This window comes from Peromyscus californicus, unplaced genomic scaffold, assembly GCF_007827085.1.
Source record: "Peromyscus californicus insignis strain IS unplaced genomic scaffold, ASM782708v3 Scaffold_19__1_contigs__length_69161282, whole genome shotgun sequence".
In the NCBI taxonomy this organism is placed as follows: domain Eukaryota; kingdom Metazoa; phylum Chordata; class Mammalia; order Rodentia; family Cricetidae; genus Peromyscus; species Peromyscus californicus.
Genome location: NW_026294491.1, coordinates 65057459 through 65079771, shown reverse-complemented (window position 1 = coordinate 65079771; position 22313 = coordinate 65057459). Strand labels below are relative to the sequence as shown.

The following is a 22313-nucleotide window of genomic DNA, read 5'->3' as shown; positions in this document are numbered from 1 at the left end:
AGCTATGTGGCTGTCTCAAGACATAGCATATGTGAAAGAGTGCCTAGGTCACTAGATGGCAGCATTGGTACATGGCAAATGTGTGAACAGGCATCCCTAGGCCTGTGGGTGCTGTGGCTTTGCTGCTTTGATAGAGGAATAGACCCACTGCCTCCTAGAGTCCGGCAGTGAGCATGGTTCCTCCAAAGCTGGCGGTGAACAAACACACCATCACCATGTTGGGAAGCTGAGGTGAACGGGAGCATGCTGCAGTTTAAAGCAACAGGTTCACAATAAGACAGATTCAGACTATAAACCTCTAAACAGTTTACAATGTGTGTAAAAAAATGTATGTAGACTTGGAAGAGAGAAAAAGGAACATATACAGTTATGTAAAGAAATGGTTTTAAAAAATAAAGTCTTTTATTTACTTAAGAGAAAGTAATATAAAAAAATAAGCCACGTAAAGATGGATATCACACAGAGAATCTGGATTGTGTTGTCTTTGGGATTTTTAACTGCAGAAAGACATTTGATTGTAAAGACTGTGCAGGTAAGCAAATATGTATATTTTAAAGGTACCTTGACTTCAAAATTTGCATCTAAGGATATGCTGCTTTGGAAAGGAGGCTCTGCTTTTGTTTCCACAGAAAGCCAGAGGCTATGGATTTGTTCCAGATTAAGATACATCAGGTTTGACCAGCCAAGACCCCCTGAAAGGTCTCCCATGACACCATGGCCCAGATGATCCAACATCCAGAACAGTTTCAAGGCAACTGGCTCAGACAATACAGTCTCATGGACTACTCCATAATCCTAAAATTTTCTTTGTGTCCCCATAAAAATACAGCACCCTCGGCCAGGCGGTGGTGGCGCACGCCTTTAATCCCAGCACTCGGGAGGCAGAGCCAGGCGGATCTCTGTGAGTTCGAGGCCAGCCTGGGCTACCAAGTGAGTTCCAGGAGAGGCGCAAAGCTACACAGAGAAACCCTGTCTCGGAAAACCAAAAAAAAAAAAAAAAAAAAAAATACAGCACCCTCATCCAACAGGAAGTAGTATGAGAAGCTATGCCCAAATTTCCAAATATACCAAGCTGGCTTTGGAGATGGAATTGGCTCACTCCTTCTCTAAACCCAAGCATATTGCTAAAAGAAAAGGTTGAGAGGTTTTTCTGTCCCATATCAAAAGAGCCCTGTGGTGTGGGACAGAGCAAAACCAATATTTTTATTTAAGCAGGTTGATTATAAATGTGATCTCTTTCTAAAGAAGAAAAGGGGATAGTATAAATATGATAGGATGAAAGGGTAGATTATTGAACCTACTTTTAAGAGCAACAACTTGTTTATAAATGTTTTACATTGCTATGGATTTTAGTTTATTGATACAAGTTTAAACTTAATTTTGTTATAGTGTATATATGTTTCTACTCTCATTTGAGGTATTATGTTTATGTAACTCATTTAGATTGTAATGGATAATTAAAAAATATAGATTAATAATTAGTCTTCTATGATGATCACACTTGTAGTCATGTTAGTTAAGTTTTCTAGATATATGTAGATATAATTCAATTAGACAGGTAATCTTCAAACACTTCAAAGACCTACAGAATACGGCATTTAAAATGTCTTAAAAATTTAGACTTTCTGGACAGTGAGACATGTCTGCTCCTGGCAGCACTGATTTACTTCAGAGAGGAGGATGGGCATCAAAGACACTCTATATGGAGTTTATATTCTTCTTGTCAAAAATAGTTATTTGAGCAAGAGACTGTTCTTGCCAGGACTGCTTGATCGACTGGACATGCAGGACCCATAGGAAGGTGACCACTGAACTTTGCTTGGCAAAATGATCCTTCAGGTTCCTGCTTCACAGAGGAAACTGCCGGACATTCTACAGGACACTGAGAGAAGTGACTGAGAGACTCTAGCCCTGTGGGCTGAAGAAAGAGGCCCCAACTTTACAAAAGAACTTTGAATGACTGTCCAGGCTGCTAGCTGTTTCTGTTTACTCTCGCAAGACTCCTGAAAGTTGCTTGCATCCTTCTCCCGTTTCTCAGATAATATTATATCCTTCTGAGGTCTTTGATGCAGTTGAAGACTAGATAGTTATAATTTCCTTAGTTATGATAAAAGAAAGTTAGATATGAAACCTTAGACTCACAAATAAAGGATAGATAGGATATCTTCTTTAATTTTGCCAAATACAAATAGACTAGTTATTATAAATAGACTAGATATTATAACTATAATTCTTCTTGATAATTGTTTTGTTATATGTAATTTTACTATGTTAAAGTTAAAACCTTCCTTTTTGAAAAAAAGAAAAGGGGAAGTGCTGTGGATATTTCTATGCTGTGAATGTGTTGCTCTGATTGATTGATAAATAAAACGCTGATTGGTCAGTAGCCAGGCAGGAAGTATAGTATAGGTGGGCTAAGGAGAGATGAGAATTCTGGGAAGTGGAAGGCTGAGTGAGGAGATGCTGCCAGCTGCCGCCATGAGAAGCAATATATAAAGATACCAGTAAGCCATGAGCCACATGGCAAGGTATAGATTTATAAAAATGGGTTAATTTAAGATGTAAGATCTAGCTAGCAAGAAGCCTGAGCCATTAGGCTGTACAGTTTGTAAATAATACAAGCCTCTGTGTGTTTACTTGGGTTTGAGAGGCTGCGGGACTGGCGGGTGAGAGAGATTTGTCCTGACTGTGGGCCAGGCAGGACCAGGAAAACTTCAGCTATGTGCCGATAGCGGCACCAGGACATGGTGTGCATGGGGACAGGTGTACCCAGACCCCAGTTGGTGGCTCTGGGACAGGGCAAATGTGCAAACATGTGTCTTGGGACACCGCAGGCATGTGAACAGGTGTGTTCAAGTCACCATATGGTGGTGCTGGAACATGGCATGCATACTAACAGATGTGCCCAGGCAGCCTATTGGAGGCCCTGGTGCACAGTAGGTGTGCCCAGGCTGTCACTTGTCAGTAATGGGACATGGCAGGTGTGCAAACAGGCATGTCAGAGTCAGCACATTGTCGTCCTGGGACATGGTATGCATGTGAACAGGAGAAGATGGTGAGAAGGTGTCACTGCGTGTCCCCAGCCTGACTTGTAAGAGACAGGACAGCCTCTTTCTCAGAGCATTCACCCCGAGAGGCCCCTTCCATGTTGTCACAGTAGGAGGCCACACAGACGTGCGCTAAGGTCTCAGTCAACAGCCCCCATCTGATGCCAGATACAGGAGTGAGTATGGAGATGATCCTAAGCTGGGCTTTCCAACCACCCACTAATGCCCGGAGACAGCCCTGTCCCCACTAAAGCCTGGTTGAATTCAACGTCCTGGTTAAAAGTGATGGTATTTTCTGGCACTAAATTCTGTAGTCTTCTGATACATGATTGTATTGGCTATTTGTTCACTGGGGGACAGACACATGACAAAGTCATCTTAAGAGAGGAAGGGTTTATTTGGCGCAGTTTTAGGGGACACAGCCCATCATGGGTGAGAAGATGTGGTGACAGGAGGTGGTTGGTCACGTTGTGTATGCAGTCAGGAAGCAGGGGCCGGGGAGGATGCTGTTGCTCAGCTCACTTTGAGAGGGCAAGGAAGCATCCAGTAGCTGTCTGGGTTCATACACCTGCTGGCAGCATCAGTCCTGGGACTCACTAGCAAACCCCGTGACTCCTCTAGATGGTCCAAGGATGGCAGGTCCGGCATCTTCTCTGCCCTCTGTGCATGCCTCCACTCATCCTGGGCAAGCTCACCTGGGGCTGGCATTGTTTCTCTCTGTGGGTTCTAGCCTCCATTGTGTCTGTTTATGGATATGTGTGCATCGTTTAGAGTTAAATTTCTCTGTGCTAGAAACACCCAAGCAATAGTTCCAAATATGATGTCTAATGCTCTCACATGAATCAAGGCAGTGTTCAGTCCTGGTTTGTTGTGACTCTGTGATGACCAGGACTCCAGGCTACTTCTGCTACTGTGCTTCAAGTCTCAATCCTGGCCTCTACTTCATGGTGCAATGTGGCTGCCGGGCCTCTTGCCACCATGTCAGCATTACAGAAGGCTAGAAGAAAGAAATAGGCAAAGAGGAGCACACTCCGTTCCCAAAGTCATATCCCATAAGTTGTTGCACAGCCTATTGGATGAACTTGAATCTTCTACCTGTACCTAGTTGGGAGGCACAGAAAACCATGCTTAAAATCAGAGATCCAGCAATCCTGGAAGACAGCTAGCTGTCCTCATCATGTCGCATAACCTGAGTGGAAGGTTCCAGATGTGATGCCTGGTGACTGGACCCCGTGATCCCCTTCCTGGCCCCGCCTCCGGCTTCGGCACTTGATGTTGCCCTTGGAGCAGCGTAGGGAGCAGGTGCACATGTCCCCTGGCGTCTCCAGCTGGGACAGGATGATTTTGATGATCAGGGCCAGCCAGGCCATCCCGAAGAGGATCCATAGGGAGACAATGTTCTTGTACCATATTGGGTAGTTTCGAGAGGGGTCCATCCCTGGGGAAAAGGCAAGGCCAGAGGAGGTGGCAGCTGAACAGAAACTGGGAAGCCTGAGTGACTGACAAGGCGAATGGAATGCAGGACGCCCACAGACATGACATTCCCAGTCTGTGGCTGTCAGTCTGAGATTCCAGGAAGCCTCTGGGATTAACTGACACCTTATATCTGGAGATGAACCTTTTCTAGAGTTTCTCAAACTAGCTAGCTTCCCAGGGAAGCTCCATGGTGGTCACCTGAGAGACTACTGTAAAGGCAGGTGACCAATCCCACCTTGTCTGGTTAGTTGAAATCTCTGGGGTGTCTCAGAGGCTACAGTTTTGCAAGTCTCCAGGAGAGTCTTTACTTGTTCTGTTTTCTGTGTTCAGCTTTTATTTTGTGTTTATTAAAAAAATATTTTTAAAATTTATTTTTATATGTATGAATGTTTTGCCTACACGTATGTCTATGCACTGTGTGCATTCCTGGTGCCTGGGGAGGTCAGAAAAGAGTATCTGATCCCCCAGAACTGGAGTTACAGATGGTTGTGAGCCACCATATGGGTGCTGGAAACTGAACCCATGTCCTCTGCAAGAGCAGTCAGGGCTCTTCACCCCCAAGCCACCTCTCCAACCTCTGTTTAGTTATTTGTGAGACAGGATCTCATGTAGTCCTATTTGGCCTTGAACTTCTGATCCTCCTTGCCTCTGCCTCTGGAATGCTGGGATTATAGGTGTGTGGCACCACACCCAGTTTTGTGGTGTTGGGATCAAGCCCAGGACCTCATGGGATGCTCTTCCCACTGTACTACAGCCCCATCCCATCAGTCTCATTATTGTCTAGGCTGAAATGGGGCGGGTTGTGGGAGCCAGGGAGTTTAGAAAGAAGTATGAGGCAGCTGGAGAGTGTCCCGCCTCAGTTCCTAGCGGCTGTGAGTGCCCTCTGAGCACCCTGCACCTGTGACAAGGGAAGGCAGTTCCCCCACTGCCCCACCCCGCTTTAGAAACCAGCTAAGACCGGACTTCCAGGCCTGCTTAACTTCTCCAGCATGCCCCTCTGTCGTTCCCATCCTTCCCCGTTTCTCAGGACCCTGGTACTGGCGGTTCCCTCAGCTCCCCATGGCTCTTCTTTCAGCTGCTCTTGACCTGTTCTTTCCCACTCCTCTTTACGTGTTTGCTCAGATGTCCTCCTGGAGAAGAGCCTGGCTCCCCGTCACACTGTTGAAGCCCGGGTGTCTTTGCTGGGAGCTGCTCTCTTGGCTCACAGGAGAAGCCTTTCCCAACTGTCTCTAGAGTCACGCAGCCTAAAGCCCCAGGTGCAGAACACTCCCAGACTGGAGCAGTACGCTGTGGCTGGCCCTGGATGCCCTGACATACTGGGTCAGTTGGTGGCCGAGGAAAGGGACCGAAGCCTGCTCTGCAGCATGTTCCCCTTCTGTCTGCTTCCCAGGGACCTGGCCTGCCTTCCCAGGGACCTGGCCTGCCTTCCTCATCTGACCGGGAGCACGTTCACAGTGCTCCTAGTAGGCAGATCTCACAGCCGGTCCTGCCTTGGGCCATCCTCCATCCGGTCCCGTTGACCTCACTTCAGACCTGGCCTGTGTCGTGGGCCCTGGCTGGCAGCCAGCATTAAGTTGATAGAGTTTTGAGACCGATAGTTTGCTTCCTCTGGGTTCCAAATGAGATCAGTGGAGCTGTTGCTCCTGGGCACAGAAGCCGGGGGCCCTTTCTCCCCTTGGTTTAATTTTTGGCACAGGAGTTGGTAGCTGAGCAGCTAATACAACTGGGGATGAGGGAGGAGCTTGTGGCTGGGCTTTGGGTGACTCTGACTACTGGCTTCAAGTAGGGAAAATGACATCCCACGACCAGCTGTGTGTGTGTGTGTGTGTGTGTGTGTGTGTGTGTGTGTGTGCGCGCGTGCGTGCGTGCGCGTGCGCGTGCGTGTGTGTGTGTGTGTGTGTGTGTGTGTGTGTGTGTGTGTGTGTTTATGGGGTCAGCATTTCCACCCAAGAAAGCAGTTGCTCTATCTCTAAAGGACCAGGAGAGCTGAGATTTGGAGAAGAGGTGTGCAGGTTTTCAGAACAAGTGTGGTTGGCCTTAGGCACCTCCCTGCCCTTCTCCAGGCCTCAGTTTCTCCATGGGCCTAAGCCAGAGGCCTTGCAGATGAAGGAGCCAGGGGCCCTCTGTGTGCAAAGGTACAGAAGTAATGAGCAGCTTCAAGGACCTCAGCATGCAGCTCTGTTCTCCCAGCAGCCCTTCTGGCCTCCAGGACTTTGGACTGAGCTCAGGGCAGGGAGCTTCAGAACAGGAGGCCAAGCAGACTGTCCTGCCCATTCACAGAGCAGCTTCCTGGGCAGAGACCCTGGTGGCAACCTCACTCCTGTAGTCAGACAGGTTATGCCATGTCTCTGTCCTTCCTGGAGGCTGACTGATGCCTTTCCTCCTATTTCCAGCGTGCCCATGTCCAGAGAATACTGCCTAGTTGGAGAACTAGCTTGATTTTGAGACGGTGTCTTCTAATGTAGACCCGTCTTTAAACTTAGATCCTCCTGTCTCTGCTTTCTTAAGCACTGGGACAGCAGGGTTAACCACACACCTGTGTTTAGTTGTATAATTTGAGTTCTACCCTAAGACTGTGGGAAACCCTGAAGGTTTTCAAAAAAGCTAGGCATGGTATATGACCTGAAGTGCCAAGGGAAGAGACTAGAGGGCGCATGACCCCCTGAATGCCAAGCCTCGTTATGCTGTGTGGATGGGAACCCTTCAGGGCTGGGCAGGGCCCAACCCATGCAGCTTTATGCAACAGTCCAGGCCTGACGGGGGAAACAGCAGAAGAGAAGACAGCTTCCAGGAGTGTCTCCTGAGCCGAGGGAGGCAAGCCTGGACCGCCATGTTGATGGCTGCAGCTCTCCCCAGACACATGTCCCCACTATGGGGATGGAGGTAGGCATCTGACCCATTTGGAAGAATCTGTCCAAGTCGGTTCTTCCTGAGCCACAGGTTGGAGAAGACCAGGCTGGGATAGCAAGGCCCTGATATGAGACCCTCCCCTCAGGGGAGAAGAGGCCTAAGGCAGAGGACCTTGAACCCAAAGGCCAGAAAGCAGTGATGGAGCCCCCAGCAAGCCCAAAGCTGGATCCTTTACTTTACGGTTAGGGATACTGGGGCCCAGAGAGGGTTCTAGGACTAGCTTGAATTTGGGGAAGAAACAGATTAGGAGTTGTATCTCCCTGAGCTGTCTCAGGCAAATGGCTTGGTCTTACGGGGTGACACTCACTCTGAGTTGCTGGCTGAGTGAGTGATTTGTCGTCTTGTCTCAACAGTCCCCTGAAGGAGTATGGGGAGGTCCCCATTGTATAGGACTGTCCTCTGAGCCAAACTGCCACCATCTTCATGGATCAGCTGGACCCACTTGCAAAAGGTGGTCACAGCTGGACTGCTGATCTTGTGGACTGACGACCTTCTCTCTCAGAAGGGGTGGTGGGGTGAGCCGTCGGACCCTCACCCGAGCATCCAGCCACTCCTTCCAGCCAGTTGCATGCAACTCTGCCCTAACTGCATGTGGTCCAGGGTGTCTCGGAGGGTGAGAGTACGTAGGCTGGGGAGGACTAGGGGAGGGGCTTCGTCTTTGTAGCCATGGAGAGGTCGCCATCCGTGCTGGATGAAAACCTTCCAGGACAGATACTTTAGTGTCACCCATGCTCCTGCCTGTGACCCTCACCCGTGCTCAATAAATCCAAGGACTCCCCGAGGGGAGCTTTGGTGGAAGCAAACTTTGGTTTCTTATTGAGACCTTAGAAAGAGTGGGGAGGGATGTTTAGTCCCCCAGCCCCCAGCCCAGGAGAAAGTTATCATGACACTCCGTCCTCATCCCAGAGCCATGGCCAAGGCTGCCCCGGGTAGTGAAGAAACCTGTGGCCTTTACTCTTGGATCTTTTCAGTGCCAGCAGAAGAGAGAGAGAGAGAGAGAGAGAGAGAGAGAGAGAGACAGAGAGAGAGAGAGAGAGAGAGAGAGACAGAGAGAGACAGACAGACAGACGGACAGGCAGACAGACAGAGGCAGACAGAGACAGAGAGATGCCGAGGCTGCCTGGAGCCACTGTTCCTCCATTGACACCTTCCTCACACTTGCCTCCACTGTCTCCTGCAAAATCAGCATCTCTGCGGTGCCTGCACGGCCCAGGGGACAGCACTAAGGGACCCCATTCCAGGCCTTCCTGGCAGGCTTATATTGGCTGTCATTTCCTCCTGAGGCCCAAGGGAGACTGAGTGCTCTGAGTTCCCTGATTGTTTCACCAGGGTCCTCGCCCGGGTTGGGTGGGTGGGAACGGGATGCATGGAAGTGAGGGAGGTCCGAGGGCTGTGTGGCCCTCTAGGTCGCTGATTAAGCCCGTAGCTCTGGACGACAGCTCCACACTGGCAGGCAGGACCTGAGAAATCACAACCCACCACCCTGGGAAAGGGCAGAGCCTACTTAGGTGGAAAGCGGTGCCCCAGGCCCACCAAGCCACCCACATGAGACACCAGTCACCCGCAGCGCACTCCCAGGCCTGCCTGGGAGGTCCGGGCAACTGGGTCACCCCCTCTTCAGCCCAGGGCCACTCACCGATCACGTAGTCGCCGAAGCCCACCGTGCTGAGTGTGATGAAGGCGAAGTAGAAGCTCTCCACGTAGCTCCAGCCTTCCATGTGGGAGAAGAGAAGTGGAGGCAGTAACAGAAAGAGCAGAAGGCCCCAGAGCAGCGCCACCGAGCCCGCCAGCCACCGCGCCTGCGCGGGGTCCTGCAGCACACAGCAACGGTCTGTGGCTCTGTCCTGAGCAGCAGGAAGGGGATGCCCCACGCCCACCTCTCCAGCTTTGTGTCCCCCCACATTTCCTTCCAAAAGCCTTGGTGGCTTTGAGTCCTCCCAGCCTTCTTGCGCCCACCATGGACACCTTAACGATCAAAGACCCTCTTCTGGGCTTTGCTCCCACAACCTTACCACCCACTTCATCTTCCTGATCCCACTCCTTCTGGCTCCGCACTCCATTTCCACCACAGTCCCCCATCTGGAGCTGACTCGTCCAGGGTCCTGCAGTCTCACCTGCCAGCTGCCCCCAAGCCGTTGGACACATCGGTGCACCCCTCGCTGCATAAGATGGCCCAGCCGGTTGAGCACCACCAGGTTGAGCGGAATCCCCACGAGAGCAAAGAATATGCAGAAGAGACGGGCAGCCATGGTCTCTGGGCTCAGGTTGCCGTAGCCTGATGCAGGAGGGAGGGGTATTTAAGGGGACCCTTCCCCCAGCTCTGGGCATAGTCGCTGTGGCCCTCCTGTTCCACTCCCACACTGGGGGGAGGGCAGCTGGTTGCCTACCCATGATGGTGAGATAGAGCGGGACTGGCACATCAGGGCACAGGTGGCCAGTGGAGCTCTCTGGCTCCACTTCTTGGGCTCTGACCCCTGCAAGACTGTGGGAACCTGGTCAAAGGCCTTGGTCTGTCTGAGCCTGCTTTCTGGATCTTAAAACGGGCTGCAGGCATTCACTGGCATTGGTGTAATGAGAGGCCACAGTGGGGACATACTGCAGGTGGGAAGGTGAACCCCTGAGCTTTGAGTGGGTACCCGGCTGAGTGGGATGACTCATGATGGAAGATTACCATGAGGGCATCTGGCCTGAGAACCTCAGAGGTCTCTTTCTCTGGATCTTCCACCCCCTTTCCACTCCTGTTTTATTTTGTTTGTGTTCAAACAAGGTTTTGTGTTGCCCAGGCTGGCCTCAAACTTTTTATGTAACCTTGAGCTCCTGATCCGCTTGCCTCCACCTCTCAAGTGCTGAGATCAGTCATGGCTCCAGTAGAGGTGGGTGTTCTGGAGGTGTGTTGGGGGGGTGGGGTGGGGGGGTGGGGGTGAGGTGGGGTGGGGTGGGGTGGTGGGAGCTGGGAAGAGAAGACCAGGCTCAAAAGGATGCTGGTCAGGGAAGAGGGAAGATGGAGCCTGAGCCTTCAGTGGTGTGAGCCTGCCACCCGGTGGACAGTCCTGGGTCATGCAGGTGATGCAGAGGACAAGGGCACCAGAGCAGCCGACCAGAAATGTTTCCTGGGATCCAAGGCTTTCTGTGCACACTGTTTCCACACAACAGCTTCAGGTGCTTTCAAGACAAGTTCCACCTCAGCCCGGCTCTGGAGGGGAAATGTGTCTGGAGGATAGTGATAGGGACTGAGAGGTGCTGGTGGGCTGGGAGGGTCTATGGGGCTGGGCTGGGTGACCAAAGTCCTCTAGGGCATCAGTCCCCAAACTGGAATATGCATACAGTTCCCCTGGTGTCTGATGAAATTCAGAAACCAAGTCCACAGGTCCTGAGGCATGAGATACTGCCTGCAGGAGTGTGGGAGTGTGCTTGCAGATATGACTGCTTTACAGGGGTGACACCCTATGACACTCTCTAGAATGCCACCACTGGCCCCTCAGGGTGAGGCTACCTTCCAACCCCCACCAGCTTGTCCCCATGCTGCCCTTACCGATGGTGGTGATGGTGGACACGGAAAAGAAGAAAGAGCCCACAAACTCCCAGCGCCCCATGCTGGCAGTATTGTCCAGGAGGTAGGTCCCATCTTTGTATGCTTGGATGATGCCCTGGGGGAGATGCTGCAGTGATCAACAGGATCTTGGGAGGGGAGACTGGGCCCCTGCACCCCAAGACATGCCCACACCCAGTCTATAGCCACACCTACACCCACACTTTTACAGGGGCCTCATGTTGTATAGACAGTTTCTGCAAAGTGATACCCTTCCTCCTGAAGAGAGGAGAGAAGCTCCCATGACTTGCAGGCTCAGAAAGCTACAGCAGTCACAAGCCCCTGCCCCAAGTTAAATTTCACATAACAACTGCTGAGGAGAGGGGACTCTTCAGAAGAGCTGCCTACAAGTTGTGCAGTGAGCTCTAGGGATGTGAGGTGTCACTCCTGTTGGGGTGAACGTTTCTGTGATGTGGCTGCTTTCAGTCACCCACATTCCTTCTAGTAACCCCAATAACTCACTGGTTCACCCAGCTAGAAGTGGGCGGGATTGTTTCTTTGGTCAATCATTGGTACCCTATCTGACTTGAAAAGACTTTTTCATGCGTGTAGGGCCCTGGCCCTCCCATTTTGAGCAAGCTATTGCCTGCTTGCCAACCTTGACCAGATGTCCTCCCTATGCTGATTCCATGCGGGTTTCCTTCTTCCTGAACACTCACCGGAGGTTCCTTGTTTGTGTATCCTGCATATTGGTGTAAACAGCTTAGATGCAAGAATGTAGAACATTGGGTAGCGAACTTCTGCCCTCCGGGGATCCCCCATTGTGCTGTAAGCCTGTATTTAAGGTTTCCTCACTCTTTCAATAAACGGCATTTGGCATTCGGCTGTGGCGAATGACTCGCTGTTTCTTGTCTCTATTTTTTAATCCACAGCCCCTCGCTCGGACTTGGTGAACGGGTGCTGGTAGCGCAGGCGCTACCGCAACACATGTGTCCCCAGAAAAACTCACACAATATCTCCCTCCTTATTCCAAGTCTGTTTGGGGCAGAGGCAGAGATCATGGGGACAACCCCTTCTCCTCCTTATCCTAGAGCCAGGTTCTAGGCTATCTCACAGGCTTAACTACTCATTTGCTGTCTAGCTCAGTCCTACTCTTGCAGGAAGCAATAGGCAGATGTTGCCAGAAGACAGACATGACCTCGGTCTCCAGTGGGACAGGAGAACTGAGCTAACGCTGATATGGGGCCATCGTGACTGTTTCGGGTATGAAGGAGACTGTGTAGGAGGAGGTCCTCAGTTTCTTCACACCTCAGTTTCCTCATCTGTGAAATGGAACACTAACAGTGGTGAACAGTTGCTGTCTTCTTAGGGATACCACACTGTGGGAACACAGAGATGATGGGGCTTCGTGGGGGAGTGTCACTTCAGCTGGGCTTCCTCGGAGGGTCTTCCCACTGAGAAGGCTTTCAGAAGGCAGGGCAGCAGGAGCAGAGGCTGGCAGCTCATACTGTGCCCTGGACATAAAATCATGGGATTCTGAGAAGCATCCAGGTACACAGGGCTACACAAAAGCAGCCTCCAGGTGATTGACAGCCTCCGCTCTTGGCTGTGCAGCCTTGCGTCGATATTAAATCTCTCTGGGCCTTGCTTCATCTCTAAGTGGAGCCACGGTTCATCTCCTAATGGGGATGGTAGTATCTGCTAGTGAGACATGTGAGGCGGGGCTGGGCAAGGGGAGGGTTGCAACAGGAGCATTTGCTGGTGATGGTCAGACAGGCCCAGCCCGACCGGCCTGTCCAGAGGTTGGAATTTCACCTCCACTCATCATCCCTTCTGCCCCACTCCAACAATTTTCTCTCCCCAAAGGGGATTTGGCTTCAGTTTAAGGGCTTGGGGACAAAGGTCCTGCCCCACTCTGTAATGGAACCATCGCAGGAGAGTGAGGATTCTGCACTGAGGCCTGTGGGTCTAAGCTCTGTCCCTGCACTTGAGGGAGGGATGTGGAGTAAAATAGTAATGCAAATGCTGATTTGCTCAGCTGCCAGCCCCTTGGTCCACGGGGGCCAGGAAGAGCTCTCCAGGGGAAGCCCTGCCAGGATGAGCCACCTCCTGCCTGCAGACCCTGCAGCATCCCCATCCTCTGAGGAGCCTCTGACTCAGTGACCTCTGCACTCTCCCCTGCTCTGCCCCTTTTTCATCCCTGCCTGGACTGCAGGTGGGGAGGGTGTCTGCTCTTAATGTGCCAATGTTTCAGGTAAGGTGACCTTAGCCCTGGGTCCAGTCCAAGTCCCCTAACTCTCAGCTCCCTCTTGCCTTTGCTCTGGGCCCGGCCCAGACAAGCGTACTTGAGCCCTGTTTTACCCAAAGGCATAGGCTGCGCCCTTTCTCCCAAGTTCCATGCTCCCACCAGGTCAGGTTCCTCCTTAGAGTCTGGCCACGCCCCCAAGGTATTTGCTCCTCCCCTGTCCTTTGAAAGACTAGGTGTGGCCTTTCATCCTTGGCCCTTTGTTTCTGTAAACCCCACACAAGGCTGACCAGACCAAATGCTACCTGTCCCCATGATGACCCCATCGGACAGCCTTGCAGCTTGTGACCCAGGGAAGCGCTCCTCTGTATTCCTTATGGTGTGTTCTAGAAGGGTCTTCCTACAGGGCTAGTACTGCCCTCTCACTACCTTAAAGACAGAGCCGCTTTCCACTGGGTCCAGCCCATCCCCGTGGTTACCCACCCCCAACCTCACAACCCTGTTTTTCCCAAGCCTGTCTACTCCACCTCTCTAAGGGATAACCATGCCCAGCGCTTTGCCGGCCAGAGCACTCTTCATCCCTGCTGTGAGCTCCCGCCCCTTCGCACCCACCCCACCCCTTCTTTCCCAGGCTGGCTCCACTAGTCCCCTAACCTGTATCAGCAGGTCCAGCGATGGGCCGTCCAGACACGTGAAGTTCTGTAGTAGCATCCACTTGTCGCGCTGGAAGATGCGGCTGGAGTTCCGGGCCGCAGGACCTTCCAGTGCCCAGAATACACCGGTGCCCAGCACCAAGTAAGCCAGGTAGGTGAGCAAGAGGAGCCCTGTGCCTGGTACCCCGACAGCCCCGGGCCCAACAGGGTGCCTTAGGAGATCGCGGTCCGCACATGGTGGAGAGGCCAGAGCCCAGGAGCGCTCTGGTAGACAGGAACCGGGAAAGGGCAGGAAAGGCCGGGAGGGGCTTTTCTCTAAGCAAACGCCTGCTTGCCGGTGGCCTGCTTTCCTCCGAGGAGGAGTGCAGCCCTGCCCACCCTCTAGGATCCAATCCCAGTGACAAAAAAATAACTCGCCAGAGAGTTGGAGTGCCCACCTCAACATTAGGGGAACAGGAAGGGCTTCCAGGTAGTCACAGGCGAGGGGAGGGAAGGACCCGGACCCCTGCCTGCCCCGCTCAGTGCTTCCCTTCAGAGGGAAGAAGGACTCCTGCAATCCAGTGTGGAAGAGAAACTTCAAAGTTTATTGTCACAGGGCTCCTGTCTAAGTTGTGAGACCAGGGGCTTCCTCCAAGTGCCTGCGCGGTCAGCACCACACTAGGTTCCCCTACAGTAGGTGCTCTCCAAGAAAAAGGCCCCCGCTAGGCTTTGTCTGTGTGTATGGGAGGCAAGAACATGTGACCCCAGGCTCATCCTTGCTGCTCCGGAGGAGGTCTCTGAGTTCCCATTCACCCAGAGCAGAGGCAGGGCCAGCATGTATAGAGCTGATGGAGGCCTTCAGATTTCAGTCTTTTCCTGAGGGGCTATAAGTCCGGGGTGGGGGTAGAGAATGTCTCCACGGGAGTGGGTTCTTCCCAGGGGCTCCCCTCAACCTCCTGGACTCCCCCAATGCTGCAAACACACAGACACTTAGAAACCTCCTTGCAGCTGGGGAGAGAGGACACTCAAGGAAGAGCTAGCTCCTAATCCTTTTAATACTGGGCGTAGAGGCAGATGGGCCAGCCTCTCCTCCCTTCTGGCCCATGGTGCTGAAATCTGGCAGAAGGATCAGGTGCAGATGGAGAGTGTGTTCCCATGGGAGCCTAGGCCCTGGAAACTTATTCTGTAAGGCTCCTGGGGTCTGCTGCCCCTTCAGTTTCTCAAGAGGAGTAGTGAGGACCAGGAATGCCCCATGGGTCATTTTCAGGAAAGTGGTAGTGGGACACCCAGAAGAGATCCCAAGCCTTGTTGGGGGAAAAACCTTTTCACTTGTGGCCCAGGAGAGCAGGAGAGTGCTGACAGGCAGCCTCTGAGTTCAGAGTCCTGCAGCTGTGAGCCTCCCGAGGGCGGTTTCCTGTGTGCACCAACTGTGTCCCTGGGTGTGTGCCCAGCTCCGATCCCCCAGCCACCGCCCTGAACTCTCGTTCTCTCCCGTTTTGTTCCAGTCAGTCAATGCTCTGGGGGTGAGGCACTGGGGCTGCCTCTCCATGTGTCCAGTCCTTCCAGACTGAAGACGCAGCAGGGGTAGGGACAGTTACTGTCATGTCCCCAGACCTGGTGCAGGCCTGGCGCAAAGTGGGGACTGGTTGAGGGCCGAGTGTGTATGTAGCAACTAACGAAAGAACCAGCTCCATCTTTGCTCACAGTCTAAGGACTGCTGGTGTGTGAAGGTGGCGATGATGTAGGTTTTTCTGGGTCCTCTTTGGGGGACCAGGGAAAGGGGCTCTGAGGCCAGCATGCAAATATTCACCCACATAAATCTCTGAATTTTGTCTCTGCATCTCCCTTAAATTACTGTGTAGGCACACCTGTCTCCATTCTCTTTGGAGAATTACTGACCACCCTTTGTGGGAAGTGTGTGGGTTGGAGAGGAAGGGCAGGGGATGACGTGGGCTTGGTGGTGGTGAGGCAGGATGGGTGGCTGGAACACTTGGGGATTTCCTGAGGTCTGGGGTCAGGGTCAGGGTCTCCTTCATCCTTGAGGTCCAGGCCTCTGATGAGCAGCCAGAGACGGGGGCATCTGTGCAGAAGCAGGAACCCCAGGCTGAGGACACTGGCAGCCATGCCAGCCCTAGGAGGATCCATACAGCTGCCAGACTCCGGTACATGGTGATGTAATGCTTGCTGGGGTCTGTGCCTGCCAGGGAAGGTGATGGCTGGTGTCTGAGGGCACAGCCAACCCCAGATTCCATGGGGTGTTCTCTCCCTGGTCCTCGTAAGAAGGGCCAGTGACAGAAAAAGCAGAGACTTCTGAGGATACCACCAAGAATCCACAAGGGTCCCAGAGATAACCAGCCTCTGCTGGTACCTCCATGTACCCCAGGTTCTAGTGAGTGCCCACCAGGGTACCTAATTATCTCATTCTCACCGACAACGTAGTCCCCGAAGTCAATGGTGCTGAGGGTGATGAAGGCAAAGTAGAAGTCTTCGCGAAAGCTCCAGCCCTCCACATGGCTGAATAACATGCGTGGGAAGATGAGGATGACCAGGGTCCCCAGGGTCAGGAACAGAGCAAGGCCCAGGATCTGCAGGAGCTGCAAAGGGTGGGCCTGCCTTTGAGAACACTTGGAAGGGTCTGGGAATATATGGGGAAGGTCTGGGAAGAGTTGGGTGTGGACTGGGTTGGGTGATAAGCCTGTGTCAGGCCTCCCGGGGCAGGGGATGTGTTAATTGGTCAAGGAGGAAGACCCCTTTGAACTTGAGGATTACGCTTGCATAGGCTCTCTCAGGGACTCAGATCTGGGATGAGGCAACTATTACCGAGATGTCCTAGTCCTTCTGTGGCAGTGAGCTCTAGGGCTCACTGGGTGGCCTAGAGACTGTTTTGAACCACGCAAAAGGATGTTGGAAGTCCATGATGAACATGGAGACATGACATTCAAACTTCTGCTCCAAAGAACTACCTGGCACCTGGGCACAATCCTCCCAGAGAAGTCGTACCCAGTATCTGGCCCTCAGCTTTTGGCAAGTCAACTCCGTGCTCTCGTGTGTTGCAGAGAACTTTGAGGTCATGCCCTGTGCGGCCTGAATCACTCTTCTATGGTCTCCCTGTTCAGCCTTGCGGTTGTCTGAACTCTCGGGTGTCTGCCCTTAACCTCATACACCCAAGCCCATCTCCACATTTGCAGCTGTCTGTCCCAGGGGCTCCAGAAGATACCATCCTACCTGGGAATGCCTGAGCTGGTCCTCCCACCTGTCCAATGTGGTCAGGTTGAGGAAGACCACGCTAAGTGAGATGCCTAGCAGGGCACAGAAGACACAAAAGGCCTGCCCCATCTCTGTGTGGGGCGCCAGTTCTCCATAGCCTGCCAGGCAAGGGAGTGTGCATATCAGGGGAAGAGAGATCAGAACTGCCTTCAGACAGCAGCTATAGCAGAGGCTTGTCTCCATCACCTCTGGGGGAGGAAAAGAAGTTCCCGTGGCACTCATCCTACCCTCTGCTAGAGCAATCTCTACTTACAGAATTCTCTTCTCCAATGATGCTGCCTCCATGAAGCCCTCCCGACTGCCACCCTCTGCCTTTCTGCCCGGGAATCATGTTTTGTGTCGTTTCTATTTAATTATCCCATTTGCCTTATGTAATCATAGTAATTCAATCCCTCTTTAGTGAATTGGGAAGCCAAGCCTGGGTTGTATCTAAATTCATACCCCAACCCGTATTCTAACACTCTTCCTGGATTGCCAAGGAAGGTGTTTGTGATTGGATTGTGGCTTAACTGAATGGAAGGGAGGCCTGTGTGAGAGGCTGGGGTGGGTGGAGTCGGCTTTCTGCTGATATCCCATCTCCTGGGGATACTGGGATGTCACTGCAGTTTTGAGGGGCTGCCCCTATGCACAAATGACCTCTCTTTACTATATCTCTCTGAAAGGACATTCTGGTCTGTGGCCAGGTGCACAGAGTTGGAGCATTAACACACCAGAACCAGCTCTCTGCCAGCCAGGACTGAAGTCAACAGAGGGACCCATGCTTGCCTTCATGCAGCTGTGCTGAGGAAGGGCTCTGCCCAGCCCCTCAGAGGACCCGGGGAGGTGAACCCAGCCCGGAGCAGCAGGGTTTACTGCCTTCCTCTGTTACTGTGTCACCATGTCCCCATCTGTGCTTCCTGCATCACCACCTGCATAAACCACATCCTCGAACCATAGCTTTTGGAAGCGATCCCAGGCTGAGCGGGGCCTGAGGAGGCCTCTCCCTCCCCGCCCCTCTCTCTCCTCCCCTTTACCTATGGTGGTGACCACCGTGTCTGCAAAGAAGAAACTGCTTCCGAAGTCCGTGTTGCAGGGGTTGGCGGAGTCGCCTTTGGGGTTCATGCCTTTCACCCAGGCTTCCCGGACGACCTGTTGAGGTGGCATGGTCAGGAGGGGAGGGGCTAACGATTGCTGAGGCCCGCTGTCACCAAGCAGCTCTCAGGAGGATGCTTTTGTGAGCTTACGTTTAATAAGTCTCTTAAACAACATCATTCCCATTTCACAGAAGGGGACATGATCTCTGAGTGGCTAAGACCGAGTAGCCAAGGCTGACTGAGGTGTGTGCTCTGATGCGTGGAGAGCCAGGGGCCTAAGGAGGAGGTGTGGAGATGCTTTTGGTGACAGAAATGACACACACATATACATTAGTTAGGACAAGATGAGGTTGACGTTGGATACTTCTGGAAGGGTCTGCTTGGGAAGGTGGGGTCTGGGGCTTCCCTCCCATTGGGTATGTGGTGGGAGCCTGAGAGCTTTGGGCGTCCAGGGAGCTGGCCGCTTTGCTCTCTAGCGCCCTCTAGTGAGCATAGTCCACGCCTGCAGAAGAAGTTACATCAGGGACCCAGGAGAGAGGCTACGTGGGCTGGGCACACGTAGTGTGTTGTCAGTGTGCTGTGCCATGCTCTGTGTTACACGGGTGTGTATGCTTTGTGTGTCTGTGTTTTGTGTTTCTAGGGCAGGGCTCCCTCTCCCCAATTCTGGCCCTCTTTCCTCTAACTGGAAACTTGTTCCAGGGCGGCACCAACTCGTTCTTGTTCCCCGGCAGTGCTCCAAAGGGGTGCGGGGGAGGGGGGGATGGAAGTATGGCTGCCACTCCTGCCTCCCTTCCTGTGGGAGCTGGTTTCCACTTGCTGGGTGGAGGCCTCCTGGCTCTCACTTGGGCAGGAACTAGCTTCTTAAGATCTTCCTCTTTCCCACACATGCAGAGAGCTGGGCCAGACATTTCAGAGCATGTCCCTTCCCTGGAGACCCCACTCTTGGGGACGGCATGTTCCCAGGTCTCTGACTCTCCCTCTGCACCTCTAGGCCCTCTGTCCTGTGGAGAAGGGGCTCTGGCCTCCCTAAGGGCTCTGAGCGTGACTGAGTGGCCTCAAGTGGCTGCGGCATCTTTGTCTCTGAGAATCCAATGGTGAAGGAGAAAGAGGCGGGTCTACAGGTGTCCTCACGGAATCGTGTTTGAATACTACATTCAGCACCGTGTTCATGGCTCAGCATGTGTGTTTCCAGGACTGGGTTTCCTCCAAATGTTACTCCAGCATTTCTCTGCCTCCAGGCTCTGTTTGCCGTCAGGAGACTGAGGACTTTGAGGGATATGTTTCCCATCGAGTCCCTGGTCCTACACACTGGTCCCTCTAGTCTGCAGTCAGACCTAGATCCTTGTCCTTAATTGCAGAACCAGTTTGAGCCTGACCACTGTCTGTCCACTGCTCGTTCCTGGTTCCACCTCCAGCCCAGGGCTGAGACAGGAGAAGACTTGAGGTGTCCCTGTCTCTGGCTCACTCCTGGGATGTGGGGGTACCTGAAGATGAGCACCATCACTGAGTAAAATATATGCATGGAGTAAGGAATGCTCTGATCCTGGAAAATCAGGGGCAACACTCTCTGCTGACATCTCATCTTGGAGATCAGCTGCTCTCAGTTCCAAGAGAAGTCTCCGGGCCTCAGCATCACCTGGTGACCTCATTCAGTCCCTGAGTCAGCAGGTCTGAGTGGGTCTGCAACTTGATTTCCTAATAAGCTCTCAGGTGCTACCTGTGGTGGTGGAGGTGCTGGTGGTGGTTGAGGTGCTGGTGGTGGTGGTGGAGGTGCTGGTGGTGGTGGTGGTGGTGGTTGAGGTGCTGGTGGTGATGGTGGTGGAGGTGCTGGTGGTGGTGGAGGTGCTGGTGGTGGTGGTGGAGGTGCTGGTGGTGGTGGTGGTGGTGGTTGAGGTGCTGGTGGTGGTGGTGGTGGAGGTGCTGGTGGTGGTGGAGGTGCTGGTGGTGGTGGTGGAGGTGCTGGTGGTGGTGGTGGTCCATGGACACTACCTGGAGAACTCTCACTTTCGACAGTACCCTGCCCCCAATGTGTGTGCTAATTTGTGTAGTGAAGAGTAAAGGGCACCCCGGCAAGAAGCATGGGTGTGAGTTCTGCCTCAGCCAGTGGCTGAGCCCTGGTCCATACCCTGCATCTCCTCGGCCTCAGCTCTCACCTATAAGTTGGAGATGCTGATCGCAGTAGACAGCTGGGAGAAAACACCTGTGTGTGCTCAGCCCCACGATGGGGAGCCACAATGGAACGGAGGTCTGGTCCCCACCCCTCAACGCATGTCAGAGACGCTCACTAGTGGCCAGTTATCACTCTGCCAATGTGCTTGGCCATTGTCCACCAGCTCAGCGAGGGAGCGAGTCTAGTATGACAGTTGGTCCTCACCTTTATCTGTGTCTCCACCCAGGAGCACACCCTGAGAGCCAGCAGACAAGCATCAGTCCTGAGAATTGGAGAGTATGGGAGGGGAAATTTCTAGAGTGTCTGTATATCAAGTGACAGCTCAGGGAGATTGTGCTCGACATTCGACAGCAGTAAAGACAGCACCCTTGTGTATGTGTGTGTAATACATGCTTGTGTATGTGCAGACAGTTGTGTGCATATACATGTGGAGGTCAGAAGTCAACTGCAGGTGTCACTCCTCAGAGCCATCAGCCTTCTTATTTCTTTAAAAAAAGATTTATTTTATTTTATGTGTATATACATTTTTCCTGCATGTATGTCTTTGTACCACATGTGAGCCTGGTGCTCACAGGATCTCCTGGATCCACCATGTGGGTAGGGAATTGAACCCGCGTCCTCCGGAAGAGCATCCACTGCTCTTAACTATGGAGCCATCTTTCCAGCTCTAGTTTTCCTTCTTTAATCTCTCTCTTTCTCTCTCCCTCCCCCTCTCTCCTCTCTCTCCTTTTCTCTCCCTCCCCCTCTCCTCTCTGTCTCTCTCCTCCCCTCTCCCTCCCCGCCCCCTCCCTGCCCCGTCTTTCCCTTCTTCTCTCTCTGGTGCACATTTCTGAATGTGTGAGTGTGCTCAGAGGAGGCCTGAGTGGGATGCCTGTGTCTTCCTACCACTTCCCACCCCATCGCCTTGGGTCTCTCACCAAGCTGGAAGCATGCCCCTGGGCTGGCCAATGAGCTCTTGGGGGACCCAACTCCCTTCCTGTCCAATGCTGGAGTCACATATACTTGCCATCATAGCAGAGTTTTACCTGGGTGCTGGGAATTCAAATCAGGTCCCCAAAGAAAGTCCTATTGCCCACTAAGCTGTCTTCCAGCCTTCTGCCATGTTTCTGAGACCGTTTCTCTCACTGGCTTGAGTGGGGCTTGCCTATTTGTCAAGGCTGGCCAGATAGCCTTAGGGATCTGCTTGTCTTGGCCTACCCAGTGCTGGGTTAACAAATGTGCTCTGGGTTGACCTCGGGTCTTCAGGCTTGATGGAAAATTCCTTTGCCAGCTGAGCCGGCTCGCTTGCCCCACACCTGGATTTTTCATGTGGGTTCTGGGCATTCAACTCAGATCCTCATATTTGGATGGGAAGCACTTAGGACAAGTGATTTGATCAAGGCCATGTAGTGGTCTAGCTGTAGTCGAGGGTCAGGCTCTGGACTGGGTTTCACCAGGCTCCAGTTCCCACCGCCCTCTCTCCAAACAGGATTCAACCTCTGGGCGGTGGCTCTGCACCTGCCATCGGCCCCCTCCACCCACCTTCCGCTCTTCCTGTCCCACCCTTCCTTACTCCCTCACCTGCACAAACTTCTGCTGGCCTGCTGGTCCAGGCAGCTGTACTTCTCTAGAAGCACAGCTTTTCCAGCTGGAACCAGTCCCTGGATTGAGCTGCTGCCTCTTTCTCCAGCGGCCGAAAGATGGTGGCCCCAAGCAGCAGGTAGCAGACATAGGCCACAAGCAAGGGCAGTACCTGGCCACCCCAACAGCTGCAGAGCCCAACACAGGGCATGGTGTGGCCAGGATCCTGCCGCAGATGTCAGGGTGGCTGTGGGAAGAAGGGGGACGAGGTGAGAGCCCCTGCGACTGCCCACTGTCCTCCACCGCACAGGTGTCTGCGGCAGGGGAGTCTGTTTGAACAGTGTGGTGTGCAAACAGGCCCACCGTCCCCTACTGGACCTTATTTTTCTGTGCACAGCAGCAAG

General features: G+C 52.9%; 1 protein-coding gene across 1 annotated transcript; it reads right to left on the bottom strand.

The window, feature by feature from the left end:
• Positions 1 to 3517: 3517 nt before the first annotated feature.
• LOC128113957 (uncharacterized) lies at positions 3518 to 22120 on the bottom strand. Its single transcript, XM_052743805.1, is given in 13 exon segments — positions 3518 to 4485; positions 9070 to 9244; positions 9548 to 9708; positions 10966 to 11080; positions 13862 to 14124; positions 15708 to 15953; positions 15956 to 16036; positions 16268 to 16433; positions 17065 to 17204; positions 18120 to 18234; positions 21375 to 21381; positions 21916 to 21964; positions 21967 to 22120. Coding segments are annotated over 13 exon segments (1935 nt in total). The 3' UTR covers positions 3518 to 4222.
• Between the last annotated feature and the right edge of the window lie 193 nt (positions 22121 to 22313).